This window comes from Rattus norvegicus, chromosome 1, assembly GCF_036323735.1.
Source record: "Rattus norvegicus strain BN/NHsdMcwi chromosome 1, GRCr8, whole genome shotgun sequence".
Classification (NCBI taxonomy): Eukaryota; Metazoa; Chordata; class Mammalia; order Rodentia; family Muridae; genus Rattus; species Rattus norvegicus.
The window spans coordinates 224,546,380-224,574,295 of NC_086019.1; the positions used below are offsets into that span (position 1 = coordinate 224,546,380).

General features: G+C 39.7%; 1 protein-coding gene across 4 annotated transcripts in view; it reads right to left on the bottom strand.

Annotated features, from left to right (window-relative positions):
- Pcsk5 (proprotein convertase subtilisin/kexin type 5) overlaps positions 1-27,916 on the bottom strand; it is a 430,528-nt gene that overhangs the window by 282,557 nt on the left and 120,055 nt on the right. For all 4 annotated transcript variants that reach the window (XM_039109729.2, XM_039109692.2, XM_063264264.1 and 1 more), the window contains exons 4-5: positions 18,663-18,806; positions 15,920-15,996 (exon numbers count right to left, since the gene is read on the bottom strand). In XM_039109729.2, the coding sequence (XP_038965657.1) occupies positions 15,920-15,996; positions 18,663-18,806 (221 nt within the window). The remainder of the gene's footprint in view (positions 1-15,919; positions 15,997-18,662; positions 18,807-27,916) is intronic.

The following is a 27,916-nucleotide window of genomic DNA, read 5'->3' on the forward strand; positions in this document are numbered from 1 at the left end:
AATGCAATAATTCAGTTTTTAAATAAAATATGCATGTTCCAAATGTAAGAACTCCTTTCAACACTTATGATCCCCTGCCCCCCACCCTCTTAGCAAAGCAAGATGTGGAGAGATGCACTGATTCCGTAGAAGGCATAAAGTCTACCCTATTTGGGCAGGAGATTTGGAAAGAACACACAAAAAAAAATTCTACTATAACAATTAGCGAATCCATTGAAACAAGGAGCCATTATAAGATGGAGACAATAGCCATTGTTCTAAGGGACATTTCAGACTTTCTAAGAGAAATTCAAGGTCCCTTCCTCTCACTTCTGCCCAACTAAAATAAAAATTGAAAATAATCTGGCCCTACCCTATCTCAACCATTATTTAAAATAAAAAGATTTCATGCAGGTGGAAATACTTTTCCCAGCAGATAGCCAACCGGTAATGATTGACTTAACCTAAATTTTTAACTAGGATTTCCTGGGGCTAATACCAGAGGTTTTTGCTTGGGGTGTAGGCCTTTGGAACTCAGAACATGCAGAATGTACTATCTATAAATGGAACAGACTGTTTTCTCTCTGTTTTAAATATGAGGTAGGAAAAAGAGACCACAGCTTCTAGGACTTGCTGAAAACCAACTCTTCAACCTTTGAGTTTCTCTGTATCAGATTTAAATATATAATACATCTTTTAGTGACTATGTGTGCAAGCCTACATGTGTGTATGGGGGCTGGGAGAGGGTGTCTGATCCCTTGGAGCTGGAATCGCAGCTGGTTGTTAGTCACCTGCCGTGGATGTAAGTAATGGACCTGGAGTCTCTAGGAAAGCAGCTGACCCGCTAAGGCTGAGCCATCTTTCCAGCTGTTCCGTATCATGCTAGCCTGTTCAGACACACTTCCGCGTTTCTAGCTTATAACCTTAATTCTGAAATATGACCATGTCACTTTCCCACTTCATCAAGACAAATTTCTTCCCAATAGTAAGAGACATAGAGACATGTCGGGGCCTTAAGTGCTGTCGTTTTTGCAGATATTGATGTTATTGGTAATGATGAGCTTCGATTTTTGAAATCTTAACTCATTAAAGTAACAGCTACATGTTAAGCTGATGTTGGTCTGCCCCTGGTTTCTTTTTACTATGGAATCGGCTTCAGCTCAGTCAACCTAGTCAATACATAAAAATAAAACAGTAAGACAATTAATGCATTTCCTTAAAATAGTTCTTTTTTTTCATTCCAAAATAATGAAAACATTTTTAAAAGCTTATGTCCCCAATCGGCTTCCTTCACTTAAAGCAAGGCTAGCACATGATACCTGAAACCAAACCCCTTCGAAATCAAAGCTTAATTAATTCCTAATTTCATTTCAGCCAGCTAAGAATAGGAATTAATCAATACCAACAAGAACAGCCTCAGGTAACTTCTAACATTTCCTTTCTATGCACTTTGTATTCTTGTTTTCAAAGTGTGAGTGAGAGACTGTCTTCGGATCTGAAATAAGGTGAATTTCGTATTTTATTTTTTAATACTTTATTATTTGAGAATTTTGGACATGGTTGAATCATATCTCTTCTCCCATTTCCCACAGATAACCCCCTCCCCTAATGATCTTTATTTTCCGCCATTAGGTCAGTTATGCTGCCCAAATATTTTTGGATGAGTGGCTCTGCACTCCAAATGTGGTTGATTTATCAACTTAGAGAAAACTGACCCTTCACCTCTGGCAATTAAGAATTTCCAACAGCTCCTCTTCTAGGGTGGAACTGTTTGCACAAATGCCCTCTTCGTGCTGGATTTCAGTTTGGCTTGGACTTACAGAGCTGCAGCATCTTTTATGCCTTCCACTTTGATGATTACTAACAGAGGAACTTGGGAAGCCGGAAGAGCTTAGAATCTCCCATATCACATTGTCTAAGCCAACCCCAGCTCTTAATGCTGTTCCTCCTGGACAGATATCCTCAAGGAACAGGCATTGCTGGCTACCTCTCCATACCTGCTTCATGGATATCACAAGATCACAGCTGCCTGACCATGCTAATTTGATACTAAGAACCTGAATAAAATGGAGAACTTTGACTATCCAGGGTGGGTTGCTGCTTTAACTCAATCAAGGGAAAATCCATGCAACTAATAAGTACTTATTACACAGGGAAGACTTTTTCTGTTAATAAACTTTTATTTACAGTTCTTTAAAATGAACATAAAAAAACGCAACTAAAAAAAAAGGACAGTTAAGAAGTTAAGGTATTTTAGCACAATACTCAAAATACTAGAACAAGACTAAACTAATGATCATGTAAAACTTACTTCTGTCATAGGTTTTAGATTTTTACCACCAAACGTAAAGATAAATAACATATATTTCTTTGCCTTTCTTTATTCTCTTATTTTCTCAAGAAGTGAAAAAGGAGCAGACAATGATTCCACTTATTAGCAGGAATACCCAAGCATGGTACTCAACTAAACCATCTAACTAAATGAAGTTAGTAGTTATGGCAGTGCATACTAAGCTAATAGCATGTTCACCGACATGTAAGCATATTAGAATAAGAATACTCATGTGTATGATGTGACTACTATTTACTGGTCTATAGTATGAAAGAAACATGTTACACTTTAATGGTTAGGGCAAGGGCAACTAGTGCAATGTAAGAGCGCACAGATAGAGAGGCTAAAACAACACTGAAGATGTTCTGTATACCTAAAGAACTTGGAGATCACTAGGAAGCAGCTCTTGGGATCCTAAGTGCCCCTACAGACTGTGTATTGAAGGATGGGCCATTGCCTTGGGCGCTGTTGTGAGCTGATGCACCTTTACAAGGTAGAAGCTACTGGGAGTTAGGTGATGGGAGGTGTGCTAATGAGAGAGATATTGGAAGCTCATTCTGTTTCCTGGTTCTCATGAGATGAAGAGACCTCCTCTATCACATGATCGTGCCACCAAATCCTGCCTCGTCTCAGGCCAAACACAATAGGCCTAGCAACCATGGGTTGAAACCATGGTTCATCGATCCAAATGGATATTTCCTCCACCTAATTTGTTTACTTCTGGTATTTTGTCATGGTGGTTAAAAGCTGACTAACCCTCTGAGGGGAAATATGTTCAGATATGAATCCAAGATAAAAGTGACTCTCCAAGGGAAGAAACTTCTGGCTCTTTGCCTTAAAATAAAAAAAAATATAAAAAAAAAATAAGAAGGGGTTGGTCAGTGGTAAAGCGCTTGCCTAGCAAGCGCAAGGCCCTGGGTTCGGTCCCCAGCTCCGGAAAAAAAAAGAGAAAAAAAATAAGAAAAGGAAACCTAGTTGGGTAAGCAAGCACATGACTTCCTAGGGAAACCTGGGAGGAGCTGAGTGATATTAAGGTACCGTGAGCCATTACAGACATGTTCTCAGTACTAATTTGCTCCCACCAGTCATTTTTGAAGACAGGGGTCAAATGCTAACACTTGCACAGACTCCCCATGTACTTTGCTGTGCAATTCTTCTACAGCACATTTCTAGGTCTACTAAGGCTGAGTTGATAATTTATTTATTGTATAATGAAACCTTTCATTTCAAGTTCAATTCTAAGATGAATTTCAGTATGAAATAAAGGTTTTAAAATAGATGCTAAAATATGGTATTTTTAATAAAACAGTTTGGCTGAGGAAGAGAAAGTCACTCCCACCCCATTTAAACTTCAGCAATCTCAGTTCTACCAAGACATGTCAATGTGGGTCCAAAGGATATTTGGAAAGCCAATGTTTTCCAAGTCACATTCTGCCCAATTTCATGGTGCCATAATAGTTGAATAACAGATTAGCAGAAATATTTCAGTAGTTTCCTTTTTAAACTAAAGCATTTTTAACTAAAGCAGTGAAATGGACTTAGTAGGCTCACAAAAATTCTTTCCAGAAGGAAACAACATGCTACAAAATGAGCATTAAGTTCTCATAACTAAACTATAATTGTTCTCATGAATTAAAAAGTGTCCATTATTCATAAGCCCTACATTTATTTTAATAAATGAACTATAGTTACTTCATGAGTTACTTTAACTTATGAACACTATGTTTAGCAGCCGCACCCAGTAGCTGCTGTGAGTTAGGATCTCTCATGAGACACAAGAAACATGAATTTGGGGCAAGAATCCATTTCATAAACGATGTGAATTTTCTTTCTCTTTCCTTCAGAGAAAATACATATAGTATTTAAACACTGGTACCTTGGAAGGACTGAGTTAGGTAGAAAGTTGTTTATGGTAAAGATGCTGGGTGTCAAGGTTGCTAGGGATACTGCCAACACAGTAAGGCAAGGCAGACACTGGGATGGAGAGAGGCCGAGAGAGGAGACAAAGAGAATAAAGGAACAGTAATTGCTCTTCACACGAGTGAGAACCTGCTTGGCCTCTGATGCCATTTTTTTCTGCTATCTTTAGAACCAAGAAGTCCTTCAAATGCAGGAGTTTCGAATAACTGCATATATAAGGAGACACTTGCAGGGTGAAATTCAAGTCTACAGAGTTTACCTTACCTTACCCTCAAAGCCTAACAATAATTTTACACAATTTTAAAATAATTTCATGCACAAAAGAGCTCTATGCATAGAATTTTTTTCTCCATCTTTATTAACTTGGGTATTTCTTATTTACGTTTCAATTGTTAGTCCCTTTCCCAGTTTCCGGGCCAACATCCCCGTATCCCCTCCCCTTCTATACGGGTATGGTTATCATATTCCTGCTTAAAATGTAAAAGATTTTGTAGCAGTTCAAATTTGATAGTTTGAGCTGGTGGCAGGCAAGTGCTCTTTGTTTGTAGAATGCAGATGACATGAAACACCCTGAATGAATGGGCAGTTTCCACAATTTCCAGTAACCATGTCCAAGAAATCTTTGGCCTTCACCAAGTTTCAGAAGCAAAAAATTTATCACACATAGAAGAGAACTGAGATATTGGAGTGTGTGTGTGTGTGTGTGTGTGTGTGTGTGAGAGAGAGAGAGAGAGAGAGAGAGAGAGAGAGAGAGAGAGAGAGAGAGAGAAGAGCAAGAGAGGGAGAGACATACAGAGAGAAACACACACACACACACACCCCACAACACACAACACAACACAACACACACACTTGAATCTAGCCAGGCTATGAGACGTGAATTTTTCCTGGGCATATGAGAATATATGTAAAAGTGCTTTGTAAATAAACTATAGAGCATTTGTAACCATTAAACCATTTTTTTCGTAGATGGCTCTTCTATTTTTAAGTAGGTGAGGCCCATCTAAGAGATGACGGACAGACTAAAGCTACTAAGCAGCACCAAGGCTGTGCTCTCTCTTTGCCTTCTCTTATGAAAAACACATAATGACCTTGTTAGTTTTCACCGAGTGGATAGCTAATGCCTAAACCAGCCAAAGCTTCTTTAGGGGACAGTGCTTCTCTACTACACTCAAATTGCCCATCAAGCTTATCAGAACTACTGAGATGCTCACAAGAAAATTTAATGAGCAGTAAGTAGACATTATTTTTTAAAAATTTTTATAGGGACACAGCTAACATCAAATATCAGCATATGATATCTGCCCGTGTTTCAGCATAGGCCTGGGGTTTTTGTTTTTATTTTTGAGAGTATATATGTCTTAATAAATTCTCTCAATGTGTAGAAGGATTACACAATTTTAAAATGCAATTTGCTTTGGAATTACTTGGGCCTCCCTCACCCAAAAGCATTTTCTTATTTTTCACTTCAAATATATGCCTTAGAAGTTTACAAATATGTACTATCTGTATGAATTTCAGAAACCCATCAATCTTTTAAGCAGAACATTATGTGAGTATAAGATATGGGTAACATTCTTAACAAAGTTCTTTCATAGCTTAGCAGCATTGTAAAGACAAGGAAAAAGCAAGTCTTGACAGATATATGAAGAGCAATGGGTGTTCTTTTCAACCAGGATGCATTAAATATGACTTAGTATCCCTTATAATTGAAATAGGTTTGACAGTTCAGATTCCCAAAGATGCTCATAGAAACAAGCAAAACTTTGGAAGAACAAAAATGGAATGGATTGATATATTAAAAGGCAGCTATGAACAGATATGGAATAAAGAACAGCAGCATAACCCGAAACAGCTTTCTCAAATAGCTGCTCCTGTTTCTATTTGGGCCATAAAGATTTAACAATATGAATGTCACGCATACAAATTTGTTGTTCTATTATTACAATGCCACCAATACCACACCCCTCAGAGGCTGAAGCACATTGATTTCAATCCAGTCTATGAGAAAATGAAGCTAGAGTCACTGAGGTATTTCTGTGGTGGGAGCAAACTGCAATATCAATGGGAGGCCTGGACAGTCCCACCCCTTCATGGTGGACTTGGAAGTGGACCTGAAGGAATTGCAAGATTGTTACTAGAGCTATTTCTGACAGGGTTACCCATTTCGGAGCCTTGTGCTTCCTTTTGAATTACATTTTGGCAAACTCAAGTCCCTTAATTCACTGATGTCTTCTACCTCACTGACCATCACTTTCCCAATGTGATATATTAGGCATGTAGATGAGAATTGCAAAAAACAACAATGATGCTTGTTTCAACCCCAAGATCAAATACTTCCCACTCCTTGGGAAGACATTAAAGTGTTCCATCATAACTCTAAGAGGGAAACATAAATACAGTAAACTATGACATTCTAACAGTCTATAAAGTTAACATTCAGGTCACAATTTAAACTACTCAGGTTCAAATGAGGTCACTCAGTGTCAGTAACAAAGAATGGATGTCAAGACCAGGTCGAATGGGAGAGACCATTGTGTGCTGCTCTTTTGGCATGATGACAACACTCATATCTCTGGGAAGATCATGATATCAGGAGGATGGAAAATGAAAGGGATAGAAAGCATACACAACAACCTGATACATCGAAGCTAGAGGACCAGGGAGAAAATAGGATTCTATTTTTGGTAATTGGGACAGGTGTGGGAGGGGGTATGATCCTGTGAGGATGAACCTCTGAAGGAGAAAATGCCAACCAAAAGCAAGAAGGTCACAGGAAACCTGGAGCAGTCAGCTAATCTCAGCTCAAGATGTCACCACAAGGAATTTTATCTGTAATTCATGCAAATTCAAGTGCATATACTAGCATATGTAAATTATATGCAGATGGGATATGGGTATCCAAAAATAGGAAGAGGTAAACTATTGTAACAAAGGTGACTTTTAAATTCATGCAATGGCAGCTTGGGATGAAAGTAGAGAAGAGGGGATTCAAGAGAGCTTGTCATGTTCTCCATTCCTGAGAGCTGGTCAGTGACTTAAAGGCAAAAGGGGAAGCTTACTATTCTCTGGAGGGGAACATGTCCTTAAGAAATCATTCCAAGGTGCTCCTTGGACTCAGTCTTTCACAGAGAATCTTTCACTCACAGCCCACATTTTCAGGGCACTCATAAAGCTCTTCAACCGAAGGCAAAAATCACTGGGTCGGTGACCTTTACTTCATATTATTCCAAACTCAGAGTGTGCTCTCCAAATAGAGTAATGTGAAAATCACCCCAATGGCCTCTGGGAATTAGGCTGACTCTTTATTTTGGTACTTACTTTTTAAAATTAACATGTAAAATTTATGTATATAGATGTTTTGTCTGCATGTATGTCTGTGCATCATGTGCTTGATACACAAAGAGGTCAGACAAGGACATTGGATACCCTGGACTGAAGTTATAGATGGTTATGAGCAGCAGTATGGGTGCTGGAAATCAAATCTGCATCCCCTGGAAGAGCTATCAGTACTCTTAATTACTAAGCCATTTCTCCAGACCTGAAGTATTACTTTAGATAAACTCCGGTAATAGTATTAGCATTCATACACATGGCATTTTCACATTGTTTTCAGAAAACTTTTACTTGAATTGTAATCAGCTGGTGCTCATTAAACTTCCCTTTCAAAAGCTGTTAGTATGTATCAGTAAGGTTTTTTTTTTTGAAAGTTGACAGACCAAAGTTCCAGCTTCACCATCCAATCAGACCAACCCTAAAGCCAGCCAACTTTCTGCCCTGTCTACATTCCTTTATTTTTCCCTCCCTCCCTCCCCTCCCCTCCGCTCCTTCCCTCTAATTAAAGTTTTTCTAGTTCTGTGTCTGTCTTTGTGTGCCTTCAAGTTATCATAGTTAACTCTCTATAACCTTTAAAAAAAAATCCTATGACCTCACTAGAGTTCCCTTCGTTTATTTCAACTGAAAGAATAGAATTGTGGGGCCAGATATATACACTTATTTATTGAAATATATGACCTTTGCTCCTTATTCCAAGCTACAGTGATCCATGTGATATCAGAGGTCTTTGCTCCTTTTCTCTGAAGAAGCAGAACCTTGGGTACCAAGTTCTCAGTGAACACAGTGCTGCATTCTGCTCATGACAGCCTGTGAGGTTGTGATCAATGACATCAGCTTCTCCTCTACTGACTAATTTAGCTATATGAGTAAATACACCCCGTGAGAATAAATGAGCTCAAAGGCTGCCTGTCACTCCATAACCATGGACACAGTTCCTGAATGTGAGATGCTGTGAATGATGAATAGATGTGATACAAGGTGCTAATTTTATTTGTTTATGTTTCCATGGTGACCAAATACAACCAAACGCAACATGATAGATATATAGGCTATTGGTAGTTTAAGATGAACGGATATTGCAAGGGAAAATCTTAGAAGGATGTTCCTCCAAGGTCACAGATATAGGGGCAAAGGCTGGTACATAAGTATAGAAGCAGGGCATTTTCGTTGTCTATCGTCCAGTCTTCTTTGCTGAGTGACCTTCTGATAACGAGATGCATATTTATTAATGCCTAAATCACATGGGAATAGGAAGCTTCTGTTGTAGCAGAATTAATAAACAATTCAAAATATACCACCTCTATTACCTTATAATGACAAAATTCTAACTTTAGTACTTTACCATGGAAGAAGATGATGAAGATTAAAACGCAGCCATCTGAATGATTTCAATGATATTAAAGTGACTATTCTGCAAGATCCAAGTCCAAATACTCTTTTACCATATTCTTGTTCTTGTTAGTTGTATAGGTTGTATAGTAATGAAAAAAGAAATGTTTGTCTCGCCTCAGTTGACGCTTTCTTCAGAATCTCTCATTCTCTCATGAAATTTGCCAGCTTGGACCCTTTGCTAATGTTTAGTACAAGACTCTCCTATCCCCCCACCCCACCCAAGATCTTCATGCTCTATGATCATACATATTTCTGGGTGGAAGGAAATAACAGAAAATATAGGCCTAAGAAGAAGGAGACTGGAGGAGATTTAAAAAGAAAGATAAATACATCCACCTGTCTGGAAACCCTGCTCAAATGCTTAATTCATTGTTTAAAAAGGATACTTACCTCTTCCCTTAGTGCAATTTCCATCTGCTTTAGAGCCCTAGGAAGGTGGGAGTTTGTTTTTTAAATAAGAAATTGAAATTAAAACAACTGTTAATTATTCATGTCAACAGTATATGGGGTTCGCATAAACTACACCCAAACTTCATTTTAACCTATAGCATCAATTGGGTGCTTTATCAAAACTGTTACTGAGGGTCCCAACACAGTAAGTCCCCAAATCCTAGAGGAGAAAATAGTGAAATTGACAAAGAGCAGAACAAAAGAGTTTGAAGGTTGCATTAGCATGGCTACAAGCCCCAGAATAATTAATGTAATTTTTATGAAGATGAATATTTATACTTCAGGTAACAGCTCTATAGGAATTTGCGGTTAGATAACCACTTTCCATATTTGTTCAACCTTCATTAAAGAATAAACATCTATTTAAATGACTCTCATAAATTTAATTACTTTTGTCTTCAGATGTATTTGAATATTTCTCCTTTTGCTCTACAAGACGGCAAGTTAAATAAAGGACAGACATACACCTTTGTCCGTTATAGGCAGACCCCAGAACTCAGAGCTCTTTTATACTGGCCAAAGCAGTTTACTCAAGCGACAGACACAGACACAGACAGGGGCTGAGGATCCAACAGTACTAAATACTGGGCCAGAACAAGCAGTTTCTGGGAGGTCTCTCCTAGAGCCATCTGAAAGTATTTAAGGTCTTCAGAGACGCAGAGAAACACTAGTGTCCCAGCAATTACTATTAGTACCCTTATGAAACCTGCTCAAATGGGTCTGCTTGTCCCTTTGGCAATGTCAACACACCCAGAAAGTGTTTTCATAAGAAAGGGACCTGCTGTAGACATTAAACCCACTGTTTCCTTGATCTTGGACTACCCACCCTCCAGAATCTGTGATTAAATTTCTTTTCTGTTCTTTTTTCTTCTTCTTTCTATTTTTAGATTATCTAATCTAAGACACATTGTTACAGCAGCTTGACCAGACTGTGGCATCTGTATATGAAAAGTGAGAAATAGTCCTAGTATGAAGACTCTAGGAATTGTATTTGCAGTCAACGTAGTTATGCATGAATTTATTTGATACTCAAAGATCAACCAACTACTAGGTGGAACTATTATCTTGAAAATATATTAAAGAAATATTTTAGAAACTATATAGAAAGGCAATATAAACATTGGTAGCAACCATCCTCTTCTTTGTAAGTTTTGTCTGTTCTCCTAAATTATTGATAACAGGTACTCTGGTTAAATTTATGGTATAAAGAATTAATAATGCTCCAACTTGGCATGGTCACAGATCTTACCATGTGGGGGTTTACTCTAGTATAGAGCCATTATACTGCCCTTATAATCCAAATGCATTGCCTTTGCATTAGAATAGTATCTCCTGGCAACAGCTGTGCAGAAATAAGAAACACACACACACACACACACACACACACACACACACACACACACACACACACTGGTTTCTGTACCATACTAACATTCTTAAAACCACAAAAAATGTGTGAAATATGAAAGAACCAAAGGGAAATGTATTTCTATCTTCTTTGGTTAAGCCTCAAAAGTCAGAGCGAGAAAAAAGAAAATGAAAAAAAAAAGCCCTATTCGTTTAAGAAAATGAATCTTAACTTCGAGCAATTGATTTCTGGAGTCACCCACCGCACACCAAATATGATACAATGGTATCACCTTCTGTCACAGACATTGCCATGGCTTAAGCAGAGAGAACATTTAATAGGAGGCAGCCTAGGGAAGGTTGCTTTAACTCAGTCATCAATAATTCATTTACTGAAATAGGAGTAGAGGGATGAAATGACAGCAGACAGTGAGACAGTTCCGTTTGTAGCAAGGAACTCTGTAATGTCCACAGTAATGCAAGCTGCAATGACTGTAATGTCCACAGTAATGCAAGCTGCAACGAATTGAGGCAAATCGGGAGCAGAAGGCAGGTGTTTCTAGTCTCTTCTTATGATGTTATTTCTTTATCATCAATAACACAGATTCCACATATAATCATTTGAGCACTGAAAGAGTGGTTGAGAAAAAGAAACTACATAGCTTTATACTTCTGAGGTGACATCCTTCACTTCAAAACTTTGGTACCAATCATAATCATGTAAGTCTAAGATATGATTTGCATAGTCTTGGGTTATATTCTTTATTGACATTAAAAATCATTGAGCCATTGGTTTCCTATGAAGTCAATTACAAATTCAATCTACTAACAATCAATACAGATTTCATCACTGTAGTTAGCCATGATGTTTAGACAAATACTCATTGAAAAAATAAACAAATGCAGCCAAGGAGTAGGGAATTTTAAATGCTCTCCCAAACCAATCGGTCTGATCATACAAGGTGATAGTGCATAGCATATTCCTCAACTTCCCTAATTCTCACTTTCTTAAAGTTGAAACTCTTCTCCTTAATGATCTTATATCTGGTGGATTGCTCAACTAACTTGGCCGCTGGTATAGTCTTTTCTGCTACCACTGAAACCAGACAGCAGAATGGAGACTTTCAAGTTAGAACCAACTAGAATATCTGAGTCCTGGGTCCCAAGAGTGTGGTGTGGTCACCAATAGGAGCTAACCTTCAACATCTGAGAGGCAATCAAAGGCTAGATCATTAATCTATGTTGTTTTGGGAGTCACTTGGACTACCCTGATCAACCATTCTAATGGAGGTTTCTTGTACCTGGGATTTTTGTTCCTCTATGGGTATTATGGGGAGCACTGTCAGCCAAGTAGCATAATTTCCTTTAATAAATATTAATTATTATATCCTTTAATATATTATATACAATTTGGGGGTAATTATAAAATAATGATTCCTTAGGGCTTTTCTAAAACAACCATGGTATTATTTGTCCCTTGTCCTCCTTCTACATTTTATTGACCTTTCTCCTTCAAGCTCCAGTGAATCTTTTCTCCCCCCACTCCTGTTCTTATATTTCTCACATCAAATCACCTGCATATACCACTCATACAATCACCTCCTCTTTAAAGCCAATGGAGACTATCACAGACAATTACAATTTGGCACAGTTCAGATATAAACAAACCAAGGGAAACCAAGCCCCACCAGATCTCTCTACATCACATCCTCTGCCTCTATGGCTCAGGGAGCAATGGGAGTGGGGGATAGGGCAGAAAGATCAAAAGAACCAGAATTCCAGGAAGTCCACTGTGAAACAGGCTCTCCTAGAAATGGCTGCAGAATAATAGTAATATCAACATGTTAAAGTGGAAGGAGAAAAACTTCTCAGAGTACTGCCCCTAGACAAACCAGTGCTCCTACAGACAACCAGTGACTGCTGGGAGAAGGAGAATTAGCCTTTCCAAGGATGAGCCCCATTGGTTGGTCTACACAAAATAGCCTGCCCCTGAAACCGTACCATTACTATATGGTCAGTGTAGAGTGGTTGTCATTGAAACCAAATACTCAACTGCATGAAAGGTAGATTCAGCAGGTTGTATTTATATATAATTGTGAACACACACATATACACACACACATATGCACACATATACACACAGAAAAATAAGAATAAAAGGAAGCTATCAACCTGAAAGTGGGTGATTATATAGGGGGGTTCAAAAAAGGTATCTTGGGGTGGGCTGGAGGGAGAAAGGGGAAAGGAAAGTGTTGCAATTCTATTCCAACAGAAAAAAAAATTAAGACTACAACGATTGCCATACATCTGGAATAAAGCTGGTATCATCCATCAATCAAATTCCCATTTTACTCAGTGAAGTGAAGTGACCCCCTCTTTGAGTGGGTCAAATTGGTATGCAGTGGGGTGCTCCAGAAAGAGCAGTAATGCAGTGATTCATGAACAAAAGTCCTGGAGAATGGTCAAGTTTACAAGCAAGTTTCCGAATTCAACTTGTTAGCAATCTGTATTATTTCACTACTATATCTAAGCATGTAGGTTTAAAAGGATAGTCTGAGATAGGTGGTGTTGGCACATATCTTTAATCCCAGCACTCGGAAGGCAGAGGCATGTGGATCTCTTGAGTTCTAGGCCAGCCTGGTCTACAGAGTGAGTTCCAGGACAGCCAAGACTACGCAGGGAAACCCTGTCTCAAAGAGACAAAAAAGGAAAAAAAGTCTGCCAATCACCAGTAAAACCAGTACTCAACCAGATTTTTTACATATGGACAAACTGGTCAGCGCTATTATAGCACACACACACCTTTGATAATGGTCACCGTCACCACAGCATTTCAAGGCAAAAACATACCACAGGTAGATTTAGATTTAACTAACCAAGGGATCAAGGGGGAGGATGGGGAGGGGAACACCCATATAGAAGGGGAGGGGAAGGGGTTAGGGGGATGTTGGCCCGAAAACCAGGAAAGGGGATAACATTCGAAATGTAAATAAGAAATACTCAAGTTAATAAAGAAAAAAAGGAAAAAAAAGAAAGAAATGTTTAGCTACAAGGCTCAACCCGTTGGTTTTCCATTCTTACCAACAGCATATCTGTACATTCACATCCTAAAGGAGGACATTGGGCATTAACCTGATCCAGATATTTTGCATTTACGTCTCCCCTTTTCTCTCTGCAAACTTTTCTGTGATAAATGCAGCAAATAGATACATTACAGTCAGCTTCGCTCTAATATTTGCTTCAACAAACAGACTCTTCCAACATGATTGATACATTAGGGACTATGCTGGCAGATGTAGGATTGGCATTAATTTATGTGCAATTCTCTCCTAGAACGTCTAGGTGAAATAAAGAAAACAAAACAAAACTCATCAGATAAACTGAACATGTAGGCACATGTAAGCACACAGCTCCCATCTTAGGACACAATGATCCACATGTGGTCACTCTGGTCACTCTTCAGCTTCTGCCTGCTCTCCGGTGGCCTTTCTTTCATTTCACAGTCACACGGGGGCCTTCCCCCTGCACACCTTCCCTTCTGCTTAGCACTCTGTCTGGTTTGTACTTTCCCTCACTGCTGCTGTTTTGTTTTCTCCTCTCAGTATTAGCATTTATCATTTTCTTGCATGTAGAGTGTGAGCCGGTGCTTGTAAGAGAAATAAGTATGCCTCAAGTTCTTTCCAAGGTAAAGGACCATCTTATTAGAGCTTTGACACTTTCATCACTTTAACACATAGAAAACTAGGCTACCTTTTAATTCCATCCCTATTGTGTGTGCAGTATGGCCAATGATGTTTGTGAATGCTACCGATGTTGACGTTGTCCTTTGTGTTTGGGATTTTGCTGAGTGCTGGTGGATTCTTGGGGATGCCTATACTGCACGTCAGTAGAACAGGGTGTGCAGAGGTACTCGAAGTATATTGCTTTTGTTTTAAAGGTTATTTTTAGATAAATTTTTAAGAGAAATTGTAAATTCAAAGCAAACACGAAAGACAGATATTTCTCATATCCCACCCCTAACATCACTAGAGTGCATCCTTAAATATTAAATGATTCAAGTCATTTCACACTGTCTTGTAATTGGGCTAAAAAATTCAGCTCAGGTTGCCTGAAACTCTTACACTTATGTGAAGTTTATGGAACATTATAATCTTGACAATAAAGACCAAGTTTGCAAGGAGTCCATGAGCTATAACTTAGTGCCCTTCTCTTTTTGTTTGGAAGTTCTAGTAAACTCCACTTATATCAATTTATGCATTATTGTTTTTGCCACAGACCCCAGTTATTATATACACTTGGTTGTTAGAAAGTTTCTCTGGGTTGTCTGGTTTTATCTGAGCTTGTTGATTTACTTAACCAATGCTACCTATGAAAATCTTCCCCAAAGGGAAACAGTGGATTGCAAATAGCATGACTCCAACTTGAACATGCTAAGAAGAAGTCACAAGAAATTTTCTAAATTTTAATGTTTCCTCAGGAAATCTCTGAAGTATGAGAAAGAAGAGATGAACTAATGTGGTTTAGTGACCAGGAATATCTGCTGCTGAGACTATCAGGTGGGAAACACCATTGCCACTTACCCACTGAAAAAGGATAAAAATTCTGCTACCCAATGGATCTCCATTTTCATTTGTATTCTAAAAACTCCCATAGTGAGTGGGGAGACACATTAGGCCTCTTCATTAGGAAGGGGGATCAGAAAGAGAATGCAGCCCATGACTGGCAAAATGCTTTGGATGTTCTATTGTGTCCTGGTGTAAAACCCAATCTGTGACCATAACTCCAATGTCCAAACATACATGTTGAATTTAACAGTAAGTGAAACTTTGGGAATTACTCTTGTCTTGTTCCCTCCTCCCTGAGCACACTTATCTCTAAAAAAAAAGTGCTATGGACTAATTATCTCAGAAGGAAACATCTTCACTTCCATTTGTAAGTTTTGGAGGTGCTGAGTCATCCCCCAGGGCTCTGCCAGCAGCTACTTTTTCCTCTATAGACAACTTCACTTTCATATTTCGAAATTTCAGTAAAAAGATACCCGTTTCTCCTGCTGTGGCTTAAAGACCATTTGTTACCCAGACTTTTGAAGAGAAGACTTCTCTCAGCATAAGCAGAGAGCAGAGCTCCCGGTCAGCCACATGCCAGCCTGCCTCTGAATCTTACTTGTTTTCATTGCTTGCATCATAACGAGGCATCGGATCCAAGTCATTCCCATTCACATCGCAACTTGCCAGAGCATCCTACGACCATGAAGAAAAGAGGGGAAACAGACTGTAGTTAGAGATACCCCGCAAACTCATGAATTCTTAAATGCATTTCTGCAAGAGAGTAATTAGGTTAATGAAAATACTCATGGTTCACTAGCATCAGACACTTTAGGAAGAGACTGCTGGTTCAATAATAATCATTGCTCTATTATTTCTTTTAGGTGATATAGTGTGTGTAGACCAAAAGACTTCCCCTTTATTACCCAGAGTGACCCAGTTTATGAGATACTTATCTTGTAGCAGTCCACATTTTCTAAGCACTTTCCTAATATCTAGAAGCAGTGATATATAGATATATGTAAATATATATATAGATATATGTAAATATATATATATGTGCCCCTTACTCGATGTCCTGAGCTTGCAATAATTTTTATCATATTTTGGTGATTTTTAGAAGAAAATGCAATTATTCTCACATAAGTGACAAGCCAGGTAAGATATGAGATATTTATTCTATTGGTTTCCTGGGATCTGTATTACACAACATTAGTCTTCTTTCAGGAATAATTTCTATTCCATAAAAGCCTTCAAGTCAGGCTCGCACTATTATCCTATAGCTGCGAGAACAGCCCAAATGATGAGCAAAGCTGTCCTAAGCTAAGGTTTAAAATGAGAAAACGGAACCTCTGAAGCCAGAGTTGGATTTATTTGTTTGCTTTCAAAAAGTGGTTAGGATAAAAGCTCCTGAACACTAAAGAGAACTCACAGGGTCACTTCTACAGTTTAATTTTTTGTTCCTGCATTTTACCTGTTTCAGACTATCATTAATTCCCCTAGGCTTCATGATTGCTTCTATGCCCAATATTAATAAAAGTCAATATTATCTTTGCTTCCAGTCTTTATTAAATGCTTGCGTTTCTGAAAATACATTGTACTCCACAGAGTTTGAAATGTTTTGTAGAATTAAGCACAATACATGATGCATATAACGTTGTTAGGTTTTGCTTCCTGTACACGGGAGCCCTGATTCCTCTTAGTGGTTGTCAGAGCTGAAAGTACTTTGAAATGAGTGACAGGAAACAGAGGCACCAAACAGACTATTCTATAGTCTATCTGGACATGAAACAAATCAGACAGAAGTTCAAGTCTTTGGTCTGAATAATAGAGAATGCTTTTCTTGGCCACCAAGTAAGAAGTGGGATAGTGGCTTCATTGATAACTGAACAAATACTCCTAGAGAATGTTCTTTCAGAATGAAAACATAAGAGAGGCACAAACTGCCATCATAATTAGGTAGACATGAATTTCGCTTACTGAAGTCCAGTCTGCAGCAGGTAGAAGCATACACAGGGAGCCCTCCTGGCATGTGAGAAGACAAAGGTCCTTTCTCCAACTAGAGTTCTGATCTCATATCTCACCCTGGATAACTGACTTCAATCTCCAGAGTTTAGTTAGTTTACTTATATCTGAGGGGAGTGAGGCTTCAAGTTCTATACTGAAAAGAGGCATACATTTATCTGGATGTGCTTGGCCACAGGGTGTGGTTAACCACTGACTCATTCAAAACAAAGCTAAACAAATCTTCAGCTTCTTCTCGAGGAAGGGATGGGTGGACATGTAGTACCAGGAGGTAAACGAGAAGTGGGTCTCTTTGCAAGGGATAGAGACCATTACAGAAAATCACAACCAATCAAAATACAGAAATATGCAGTCTGGTCTACAAAATGCTCCTACACCTCGGGCTCACGAACCCTGGAGCAGAGGAGGCAGAATTACTGTAAGAGCCAGAGAATCAGGGAGGTTACTGTGAGACTGTGTCTCCTAGTCATGTCAGCAGCTACACCCGCCTACTCTCATCAATATAGCTGCCGAAGCAGGAGCTGAACAGGGACAGTAGACATGCCAAAGTAGATTGGGTAAGTCCACAGGTTAACCCTACACAAAGAACCACAGGCTCTAAGGAAGGCCAACAGCTACAGAAATGGTCTTCCTTAGGGAAGTGTACACCAATTATTTATCTAATATTAAATCCTCAGCACTGAAAGCATACATATGAGTAACATTACACAGACTGAGCAGGTTGTATTTGTAATTTTAGGAATGTATGTATGTATGCATGCATGTATGTATGTATGTATGTATGTATGTGTTTGTATGTAACAACAATCGGAAAAAAGAGGCCATGACTGAAAGAAAGCAGGGAGGGTTACGTGGGAAGTTTGTAGAAGGAAAGGGAAAGGGTAAGTCGTGTAATTATATTATAATCTCAAAAAAGTTTTTTAAAAAGTTGTTTTATTTTGAAAAAGATGACATAAGGAAGAAGAAGATGACAGAACAGCTGGAGAAAAGCTGTCAGTCTGCTCTTCTCCATAAAGACAGTGCACTGCCTGGCAGTTTATTGAGAAGAGTGGGCCTGGTTGGTAACAGATGGTATTGGTGGCAGGGTTTCTAATACCCAATAGTTCTCCTTTTGAAGGCCACCCCATTGAAGGCATGGGGAATTAAAGAGAGAAAAGCTATCTTGTGATCCCTGTGCTGTAAGATCTCTGTGCTCCCCTTTCATAAGGAAGGAACAACACACAGAACCTGCCATATCTCCCACTGCATTCGCCAGCAGCTCTCCCACTCCTGGACCATCCCAACAGGAGTGCCCTACTTCCAAAGAGGGAAGACTGGTGGCCACAGCAAACACTCACGTAGTTTTGCATCAGATCGGGGTGGGTTCTCTCGATGCCATCATCCAGGATAGTCACCACGATGTTCTTCCCCGTGTAGCCTCTCTTCCAGGCTCCTTCAATATTCATGTCCGACTGGCAAGGATGTGTGTTGTCACTGCAGTGCTAAAAAAATGAGAGGGCCATTGTAGATTACTCAATAGTAGTGAGTAGGTGGGAGAATTACCCACTTTAGAAGACAGTACTGAATAAAGAACAATTTGGTTTGCTGCCTGAGAGAAGGGAAGCACTCATCCCCAGAGTGCTAACTGAGAGAGGACAGAAAGACGTATACAGTGATGGAGGATAAATATGAACTGGTAAGTACTGGGCGCCAGTATGAGTACCATAGATGGGATTTAAAAATCCAGCATGTCAACAGAATATGGGATAATTCATTGTCACCATATACAAATGAACTATAAATAACCACTGTTGCATTTCATTAGCTACCTCAAGAGGTAGCTAGGCACCTAGGACCCAAACCAGCTACAACTGGGACTGACTCAAGCTCCACTTTACAGCTAGTCCGAGGTACTGTGAGACATGAACAACAGGTTCTCTAAATGCTTTTCAGTAAATTAACAAGGGTACACAGATTCACTCAGTGCTGCTTTGAGAAAGGCAGGAATAGTACCAAGCCAAGACATGTACTCTACCTAGCAAACTGGAGAGCTTCAAGGGGCAGGCTGAAAACATAACATCCTGGCTCACTGTGTGCAGAAATTTCATTCAGCAAGATCTACAGTGTCCAAACAGATTGGAAAAGGAATGGAGCCAGCAGCTTTTTTCTAATATAATTTACTAATGTTGGTTCAGCCCACATAATTGTTCCTTTCAAGTCTATCTCTTGGAAATACTCCGGAGGGTTGCTGTTTTCCAGGTTCTTACGAGTCAGGAGAAGCACAAGGCAAGGGACATGGGACTGTGTAATGTCATGCAACACCAGCGCCTGCTTGCTATTCGCTACTCACTACGTTCTTCCTGCCTCTCAGCAAATAGCTCCACTCATAGGAAATGGAAAGAAATGTCAAGTTTTCTCCGCTCCAAACATAACATAGATCCCACTGGCACTGATGGATTTAACACACATTGTATCGGGCACCTAATGCAGGCTCAGTATGGCTGCAAACAAAACACCTTAGGTGTTCAGCCTAGAGGAGGGCCGCAGAACACAGAAAAATGAGCAAACAAGACAACTGTGATTGTTCACTGTGTTTCAATGGGAGGGAAGGAGGGAGGGAAGGTAAAAAGAAGGGAAGAAGGGAGGGAGAGAGACAGACAGATACATGGAGAGAAAGAGAGAGAGAGACAGACAGACAGAGAGAGAGAGACAGAGACAGAGACAGAGACAGAGACAGAGACAGAGACAGAGAGGAGTCCTTTGGGGGTGAATGTTGAGGGACCTGAGTGCACTGCTTTAGGAACACAGAAGGAAAATTCAGTCTCTGAGAAAGTGAAAGGTGTGTGGTGGTCCTATGACTGTTGAGGACTTGCTGGATGTGTCCAAGTAAGAACACAGGGACTAGAATCCTGTTCAGTGCAGCAAATGCTAGGACTGTGATGTGGGGAAGGGTATGGAGAGAAAAGGTGGGGACTGCTGAAGGAAAAGGCCATTCTGGGCCCTCGACATCCAGTGTTTACCCTGTTCTACTGACCCAAATACCAGTATTTTTCCTCCCTGCAGTTTCCTGAGAACATTTCTGGACCCACACAGCCTTCTGTGGCTCACTCTTCTTTTTCCTTCCCAGGACCTTAGGAACACAGGCATGCAGATGCACATACACATGTATGCTCCAACTCATGCTCACTGACTTCCGTTGTGTTGTATTGCTCACTGCTGAATCTTGTACATCTGTCTCCTCAACTGACCGATGAACTGAAATCTAACCTAAGATTTCATAAACACTGTTTAATCAATATACTCAGAATCAAAGAGTAGCCTCAGCTTTATTTCCAGTTAAAATTAAAATTATGCCTCCTGCTTTGACCTCTTCAGCAATGTCTGACCAGTTACTAGTTTTGCTAAGAGAACTGACAGGGAATAGAAGTGTTGCAGAATGACAAACACTCATCTTTCCAATCGTTCCCTTTCAGTCAAGCATGTGAGCCTCTCTTCACCAAATACTCTAACTTAACCCAAAACGGTGTTAACAAGTTTCCATTTTATTTTGCCCCCAAACCTGCTGTGAGCACCTGTGGTACACATTGTGACTGGGAATCACATTAGTGTGGCTGAGAGGTAGGCTGAAGGAAGGAAACGCACAGGATACGGGCAGGCCACAAATGGAAGAAGCATCCAGGAGCGGATGGACGCAGGCTGAGGTTGTAATTAGGAAAACTGAAGAACATTGGCTGTCAATGGAAAACATGTGTGGTGGAGTGAGCCATGGTCTTTTGGAACGTTCCCACCTCTGCTTCTGCCGAATCCAACTTGGATCATTTTAAACAATCTGCTACTACATTTTGTATTCGTTCTATCCAATCAGTGATGGTAGTTGGGAGCTGTGCAAGTGATAGATTCATTTAATAATCTTAACATGGAATATAGTCCAAATACCAATGAGGAAATGATATTAATAATAAAAATCTGATGAGGATGAATGACTTAAGAGAAGCAGATGGGTAATGAGTCAGAGGCCATTTGCAGAATCTGCTAAGAGCAAGGTACAGAGTCTTGAGTCCTCAGTGGGAACCACTGAATGACTGATATCATCTAGCAATGAGGTGAGAATAGCCTCACCAATTCCTAAGAAAGAGCCTGATGAACGAGATCTTTGTACTGGCTTAGGTCTCCTTGCTAAATATTCATGTTAAAGCAGTGTTCTTGCACGAAAGCACACATACTGGACATGGTTCTCATATTCGCAGCCAATTGCATTGCGATCTCTGTGGTGACAAAAGCATTGTATATAGAATGATGTCAACATACATGTGCCCACAGGCTGGAGCTCACCAAGGGACCAATGGAAACTAGGGCATATTAGAACTGGAGAAATCACATGCACACACAGTTTAGGTATTTACAGCCACATGTGTACCTTCCTTCTGAATAATGCTATTCTGTTGGTGTCATTGCACAGCTGACCAAGTTCTCAGAAACCACAACGAGCATATGAAATGGAAAGACATCACAGATGCTAAGTGTACCACTTTCTTAACCAAGCAAGCTCTTGTGTCCTCAAAACTATACCTCAGGGTATGCTCAATGGACAAACAGTTTGTAACCCCATAAGTTACCCAAATATACACTTGTTGTTTCTTCATCAGCATTTACTCAGGAAAATAGGAGGGAAAAGACGCTCATTTTAAATTTCTCTAAATTGTGAGACTTTCTGTGATGGTTTAAATAAGAGTTGCCCCTGTAGGTTCATATATTTGAATGTTTTGTCAAAAAAGCCTGCAGCAGGTCAGGAGTTGCAGAGTCAGTCTCTCTCTCTCTCTCTCTCTCTCTCTCTCTCTCTCTCTCTCTCTCCCCCCTCTCTCCCTCCCTCCTTCCCTTTCTCAGGATGTAGTTGTAGCTCTCACCTACTGCTCTAGCAACTACCTTCAAGTTGCCGTGATCCCCACAATGATGACAATGGACTAAATCTCTGAAACCATAAGCCAACCCTTAATTAAATATATCCTCTTATAATAGTTGCCTTGGTCTTAGTGTATAATGATAGCAATAGAACAATGACTAATGCACCCTCCTCGTGAACTACCTTCATTGTGTTTGCTGTTCTAAGAGCAGAATCTAAGACCTATGCTATATGTTAGGCAAATGTCCTAACCATTAACCTGCATCCCCAGCTTTTGAACTGAGGTATTACAAGTTGGTAATCTGCTGACATTGAAAATAACCATTTTTCAAAATAAACATTGATGATGTCATTGTTCAGTATTGTCAGTAGCACATAATCCTGCAATTCTGACTTTGTAATAATCGTAAGAAAAGAGAATTAAATAAACAAAAATGTGTACTGGAAGGACATTAAGAGATTTTCCTCTTTGGTTTTCTTAATGTTTAGACAAACACCATGACTTGGGAGAAAAGGTTTTGTCTGTCATACACATTACTGAGGGAAGTCAGGGCAATAACTGACAACAGGAACTTGGATGCAGAAACTGAAGCAGAGACCTTGGAGGAATACTTCTTACTGGCTTGTTCTCCATGGTTTGCTTGATTTGCTTTATTATAACCCCAAGGCCACCTACTAAGGAATGATACCTCCCAAAGTGGAGGGCCCTCTCACATCAATAATTGATCAAGAAAAATTTTCTATACTCTTGTCTACACAACAATCTGCTGAAGGCAGTTTCTTAGTTAAGGTTCCCTCTTCCTAGATAACTCTAGTTTGTGTCAAGTTGACAAAAATTAACACATAGAATTTAGAATTTAAAGAGTTGTAATACATCAAATAGGAATAGAATTGATGTTCCTCTAAGTGAAAAATGTAAACTACCAGGTCCTTTCCCTAGTCAACTTTGTATTAACTTCTTCGTGTGAATAGCAATGTGAAATCATCCAAGGAAGTCCATTGTTTTTCAATACCACAGAACTCAACAATAGTAGCTAAGAACATTTGTTAGATGGGAATATGAGTTCTGCATGCTTCTCTCTGGCTGAATGGTATGTCAAGCTGCTTAAATTATTAAAATTATGTCTTCTGTTTAGACATAAACACTAGAAATAGATATCAGAGAAGATTAAAATCATCACAGTGCTGGTATAATGATCCTGTTACTTTTGACAACAGCACATTCATAGGAGCCCTCAGTGTGCCCGATTGCTTAAGAGAAGAAAAACTTAGCTTAAAATATGAAAAGGATGGGTAGGTTATTGCAACCTAACAAGAGGATTTTCTTCTCTTTCTGTGAAGTCAGGACAGGCAACCCTAACAGGGCAGTGAATCACTGTTAGGGGCAGCTGGGAAGACCTGAATAACGATTTCACATTTGCAGTCTCCTTCCCTGGTCATATGACTTAGCATATGTTTTGTAACTTCTTCTTTGTCTGAGACCTAGATTAAACCTCAAGGACTTGACCATAGGGATTGCACCAAAGCCATGGTAGTGACTCATGTGTAGTGACTGAGAAAGAGAAATGCCAATAGAAGAGGAGGCCAGGGGTTAACATCCAGGCCTTCTGGAGCCTGGCTCATTCAGGTTTTAGACCAGTAGTATTCAAAAATGCTCTGAACTGGCAAGTGCAGATATCTCTCTGTGTGTAAATGGTTAGTGTGCTTCCCGTGCCACAGATATACGCATGGTTTCAGGAGTGCTCCTTATTCTCATAGCTGAAAGCAACACCACTGTGAACCATAGAAAGATCCTCAGGTCACAGATGTGGTTGCTGGTGCACTGTGTTGGTTTCGTGGTTTTCCTAAGTACTTTTATGATCTTCCTAGTTATGGGAGAGTGTGGGAAGGATGAGAGCACTCGTAAAGAAATGACATTGAAGAAGCCTGTATACCAGCTGAACCACTAAAGAGCAGAGAGAGGCTGAGGAAGATCTCTAGAGCTTTGTAAAGACATGTAATAATCAGAGAGATGCTGCGTGTTTCTTGTCTAAAAATAACCCAGACTTTTGGAGGACAAAGGTTAAAAGGAAGAAGATGGGAAATAAAAAAAAAGTGGAAAGATGTGAAACTGAAGAAGAGTTCTGAGAATAGAGATGTTTAGACATCAGACCATGGTTCATTACATAAAACATGAACCCACACATGATGTGGGCAGTCTGCAGGAAGGAAGCCAGTCCAGAAATGAGAAAACTTACATACCAGGTTGAAGAAGATCAGTAGAAGAGATGATCTTAAAAGTGTGAAGGATGGATCATGGATGAACTACCTGTGCCAAATACAGTGATTCTAAAAAGAACTCAAAGACCGCTGTATACTCTGCAGAACATTGTCTTCAGGAAGAGCCTGTGTTTTTCTGCTCAGAATCCAACATTCATGTCAGGATTTTCTGATAATACATATTTTATTTTCTCGGTGCTTTAAAAGTCAATTTTAACTGATGCTGTCTAATACCTTCATAATCTTTTGAGTTCACTGTAAAAAGATTCAGTAAGCCATGGATTGACATTATTTACAGGGTATGATGATCAACTGGTATGTTGTTGTTGTTACTTCAGTTTGACAGATGCATAGAAAGCTGGTAACTGTTGCTGACTCATGTGTCTGTGAGAATGATTCTACAAAAGATTAGCATTTGATTAGATACACTGCATTAGAGAACACAGTCCTCACCTATACAGTGGGCCAACACACTGAGGGTTCCAATAGAACAAAGGTCATAGGAAAGTCATTTTTTTTATTGAACTGGAACATCCATCTTTTCCAGGCTTTGGGCATCAGTGCTTGGTCTTGGGCCATCAGACATAGACAGAGTCCTAACCTCAGAACTCCTTGTTTTCAGCTCTTCAGATTGAGTGAAATGACATCACTGGCTTTTTAGATTCCCAGCCTATGGTCAGTGCATCATGAACCTTTCAGGCTCCTTGACCATATGATAACTCCCCAAATTCTGTCTTATATATTCTACTTTTTTATTGATTTTATTTCTTTGGAGAAGACTGATTCATATAGAAAGGCTATTATGATAGACAGTAGAAATCAATTATAAAATACAGAAAGAGAAAAGTGTAGTAGCCATTATTTGTCATTCTGGGACACGAGGACAAAGGCAGGATGATTATGAAATAAAAGCAACATACTGAATGTGAAAGCAGGATCAGGTATGGTAAGAGACAGGAGAGAAGTCCAGAGGGTCAGAAGAATGAATAGAAATATGTAGCAGTGGTGGGCGTGGGCAGGAGAACTACTAGAAAGTCCCAGATGCACATGCCAGGGAAGCAAGAGGTTCCCAGTATCCAGTGGGGATGACATTAGCTGAAATACCCAACAGCAGGGAGATAGAACCTGAAGAGACCACCTCCAGTATAGAGGCATGGCTCCCAGTTGAGGGATGGGGTCATCCACCCATCTCAAAAATTGTAACTCAGAATTGCTCCTGTCTAAAGAAAATACAGGGACAAAAAAAATGGAGCAGAGACTGAAGGAAAGACCATCCAGAGACTGCCACATCTTGAGATAAATCCCATCTGCAGACACCAAACCCTAACGCTTTTGTTGATGCCAAGAAGTGCTCACAGACAGGAGCCTAGTATGGTTGTCCTCTGAGAGGCTCCACCAACACCTGACTAAGACAGATGCAGATACTCACAGCCAACCATTGAACTGTTCCCAGGGACCCCAATGGAAGAGTTAGGGGAAGGGCTGAAGGAACTGAGGAGGATTGCAACCCTATAGGAAGAATAACATTATTAATTACCCAGACCCCCCAGAGCTCCCAGGGACTAAACCACCAATCAAGGAGCACACATGGATGGGCCATGGCTTCGGCAACATAAGCAGAGGATGCCTTATGCGGCCTTAATGGGAGGGCGCCCTTGGTCCTGTGGAGGCTTGTTGCTCCAGTGCAGGGGGATGCTAGAGGGGCGAGGCAGGAATGTGTGGGTAGATAAAGAGCATCCTCTTAGAGGCAAAGGGGAGGAGGGGTGGGATGGGGAATTTGTGGGAATGGAAACTGGAAAAGGGGACAACATTTGAAATGTAAACAAATAAAAACCAATTAGAAAGGAAGAAAAAAGAAAAAAGAAGGAAAAGGAAAGAAAGCAGCCTTGATTACATGAGACCCGGTCTCAAAAAAAAAAAGGCAAACGGAGGAGATAAATGACAACAGTAAAGACATATAATGCAGGAAACCAATAGAAGAGACAAAAACATCTTTAGGACTCATCTTCTGCACACTGGCCCATAAAAGGCCCTGCTGACTCAACTTTGCAGTGAAGACTCACAGAGACTCAGGGTAATATGCGGGGATTAAAGTTTTCATAGCAAGTATATACAAAGGCTGCTGATTATTCTGTGGTGTTCCTAATAACATTCCCAGTGAAGACTATGACATGGTGGCAGGTTCCAAGCCCGAGGAGAAGAAGCCCTTTCTGCCAGGAGGACAGCTCTGAAATGCAAAATTCTGTTCTCCTTGGAACAATACATTGCATGAAGGTACCAGATAGTCCTCAAGTCTGCAGTGGCTTTCAGTAAGTAGTTCAATCTGCATACTCTCTTCCCTTCCAGGCCATGTATTGAATTTTGAGGTGAAGAGAAACAGTTTTACCACCTGACTTTCTTCCTGGGAACTTCTAAATCAAGAACCAGATCTTAATATTCCACTCTCTCGCCAAGTAGTACTGTTAGTAAATTAGCAAATGGCTTATTTAGGGATGGTATCAATTAAAATGTTTTCCTTAGGAGCTTATGAGACAAGAAAGAAATCCCACACTGGTACGTATAAGCATGCTTCTCTGAAGCAGTGAGATTGCATTATTTAATAATAATGGGAACATTAGCATAATGTAACCATTGTTTCTTTCTAAAAGGTAATTTCTTCATTTATATTGTTTACAAAATTATGCTTATATACTTTATTCCTTCTGTCCCTTCTATGCCTGTCTCTATAGAGAGTCTCTTTTCTTCCCTTTTATTCATCAGGGTTTCAGAAGTCTTGTCAACAGACCTACAACATACCTGCCCCTTCTCTTAACAGTCTGATTTCAAGAAGAACTGAAAACGGGCTTCATAGCTCCGTTGTTTTGCTACCATTATAATTTCAGGCTCACAAAAGAGTTTTGAAGAAAAAAATACGCAAAACATTTGGAGACTTTTGAGATTGAAGAAGACAATGTGACTATCATTTTCAAATATCTAAATATATTTTTATTGACATAGTTTCTTTATAATAGATCATGAATCAATATCTTTATGAAACATAAAGGCAAATGTAGTAATTCAAATGGGAATACAATCATTTTCAATTGATGAAATACACTTATATACTATTCTCCCTTTGACCACTCAGGTTTTGACAACATGGCTGTTATCTCTTGTATGTATGTATGTATGTATGTATGTATGTATGTATGTATGCATGCATGTGCAGAAAATTGAAATGTTAAGGAGGGAGATAAACAGAAAAACACTTGACGGTATACAGTTCATTTTTTTCTCAAATTCCTACGGAAGATTTCACATGCTTCCAACATCCCGTGAAACTACTACACATAAAAGACCACTTTGCTAAGTCAACTCATTGGACTAAAGGCATTTAGTGGATAAGATGCTTTAACAGACATGTTGGTGAAAACCAAGTCACAGAGGTGGAACATACAAGGGAAGAAGACAGAG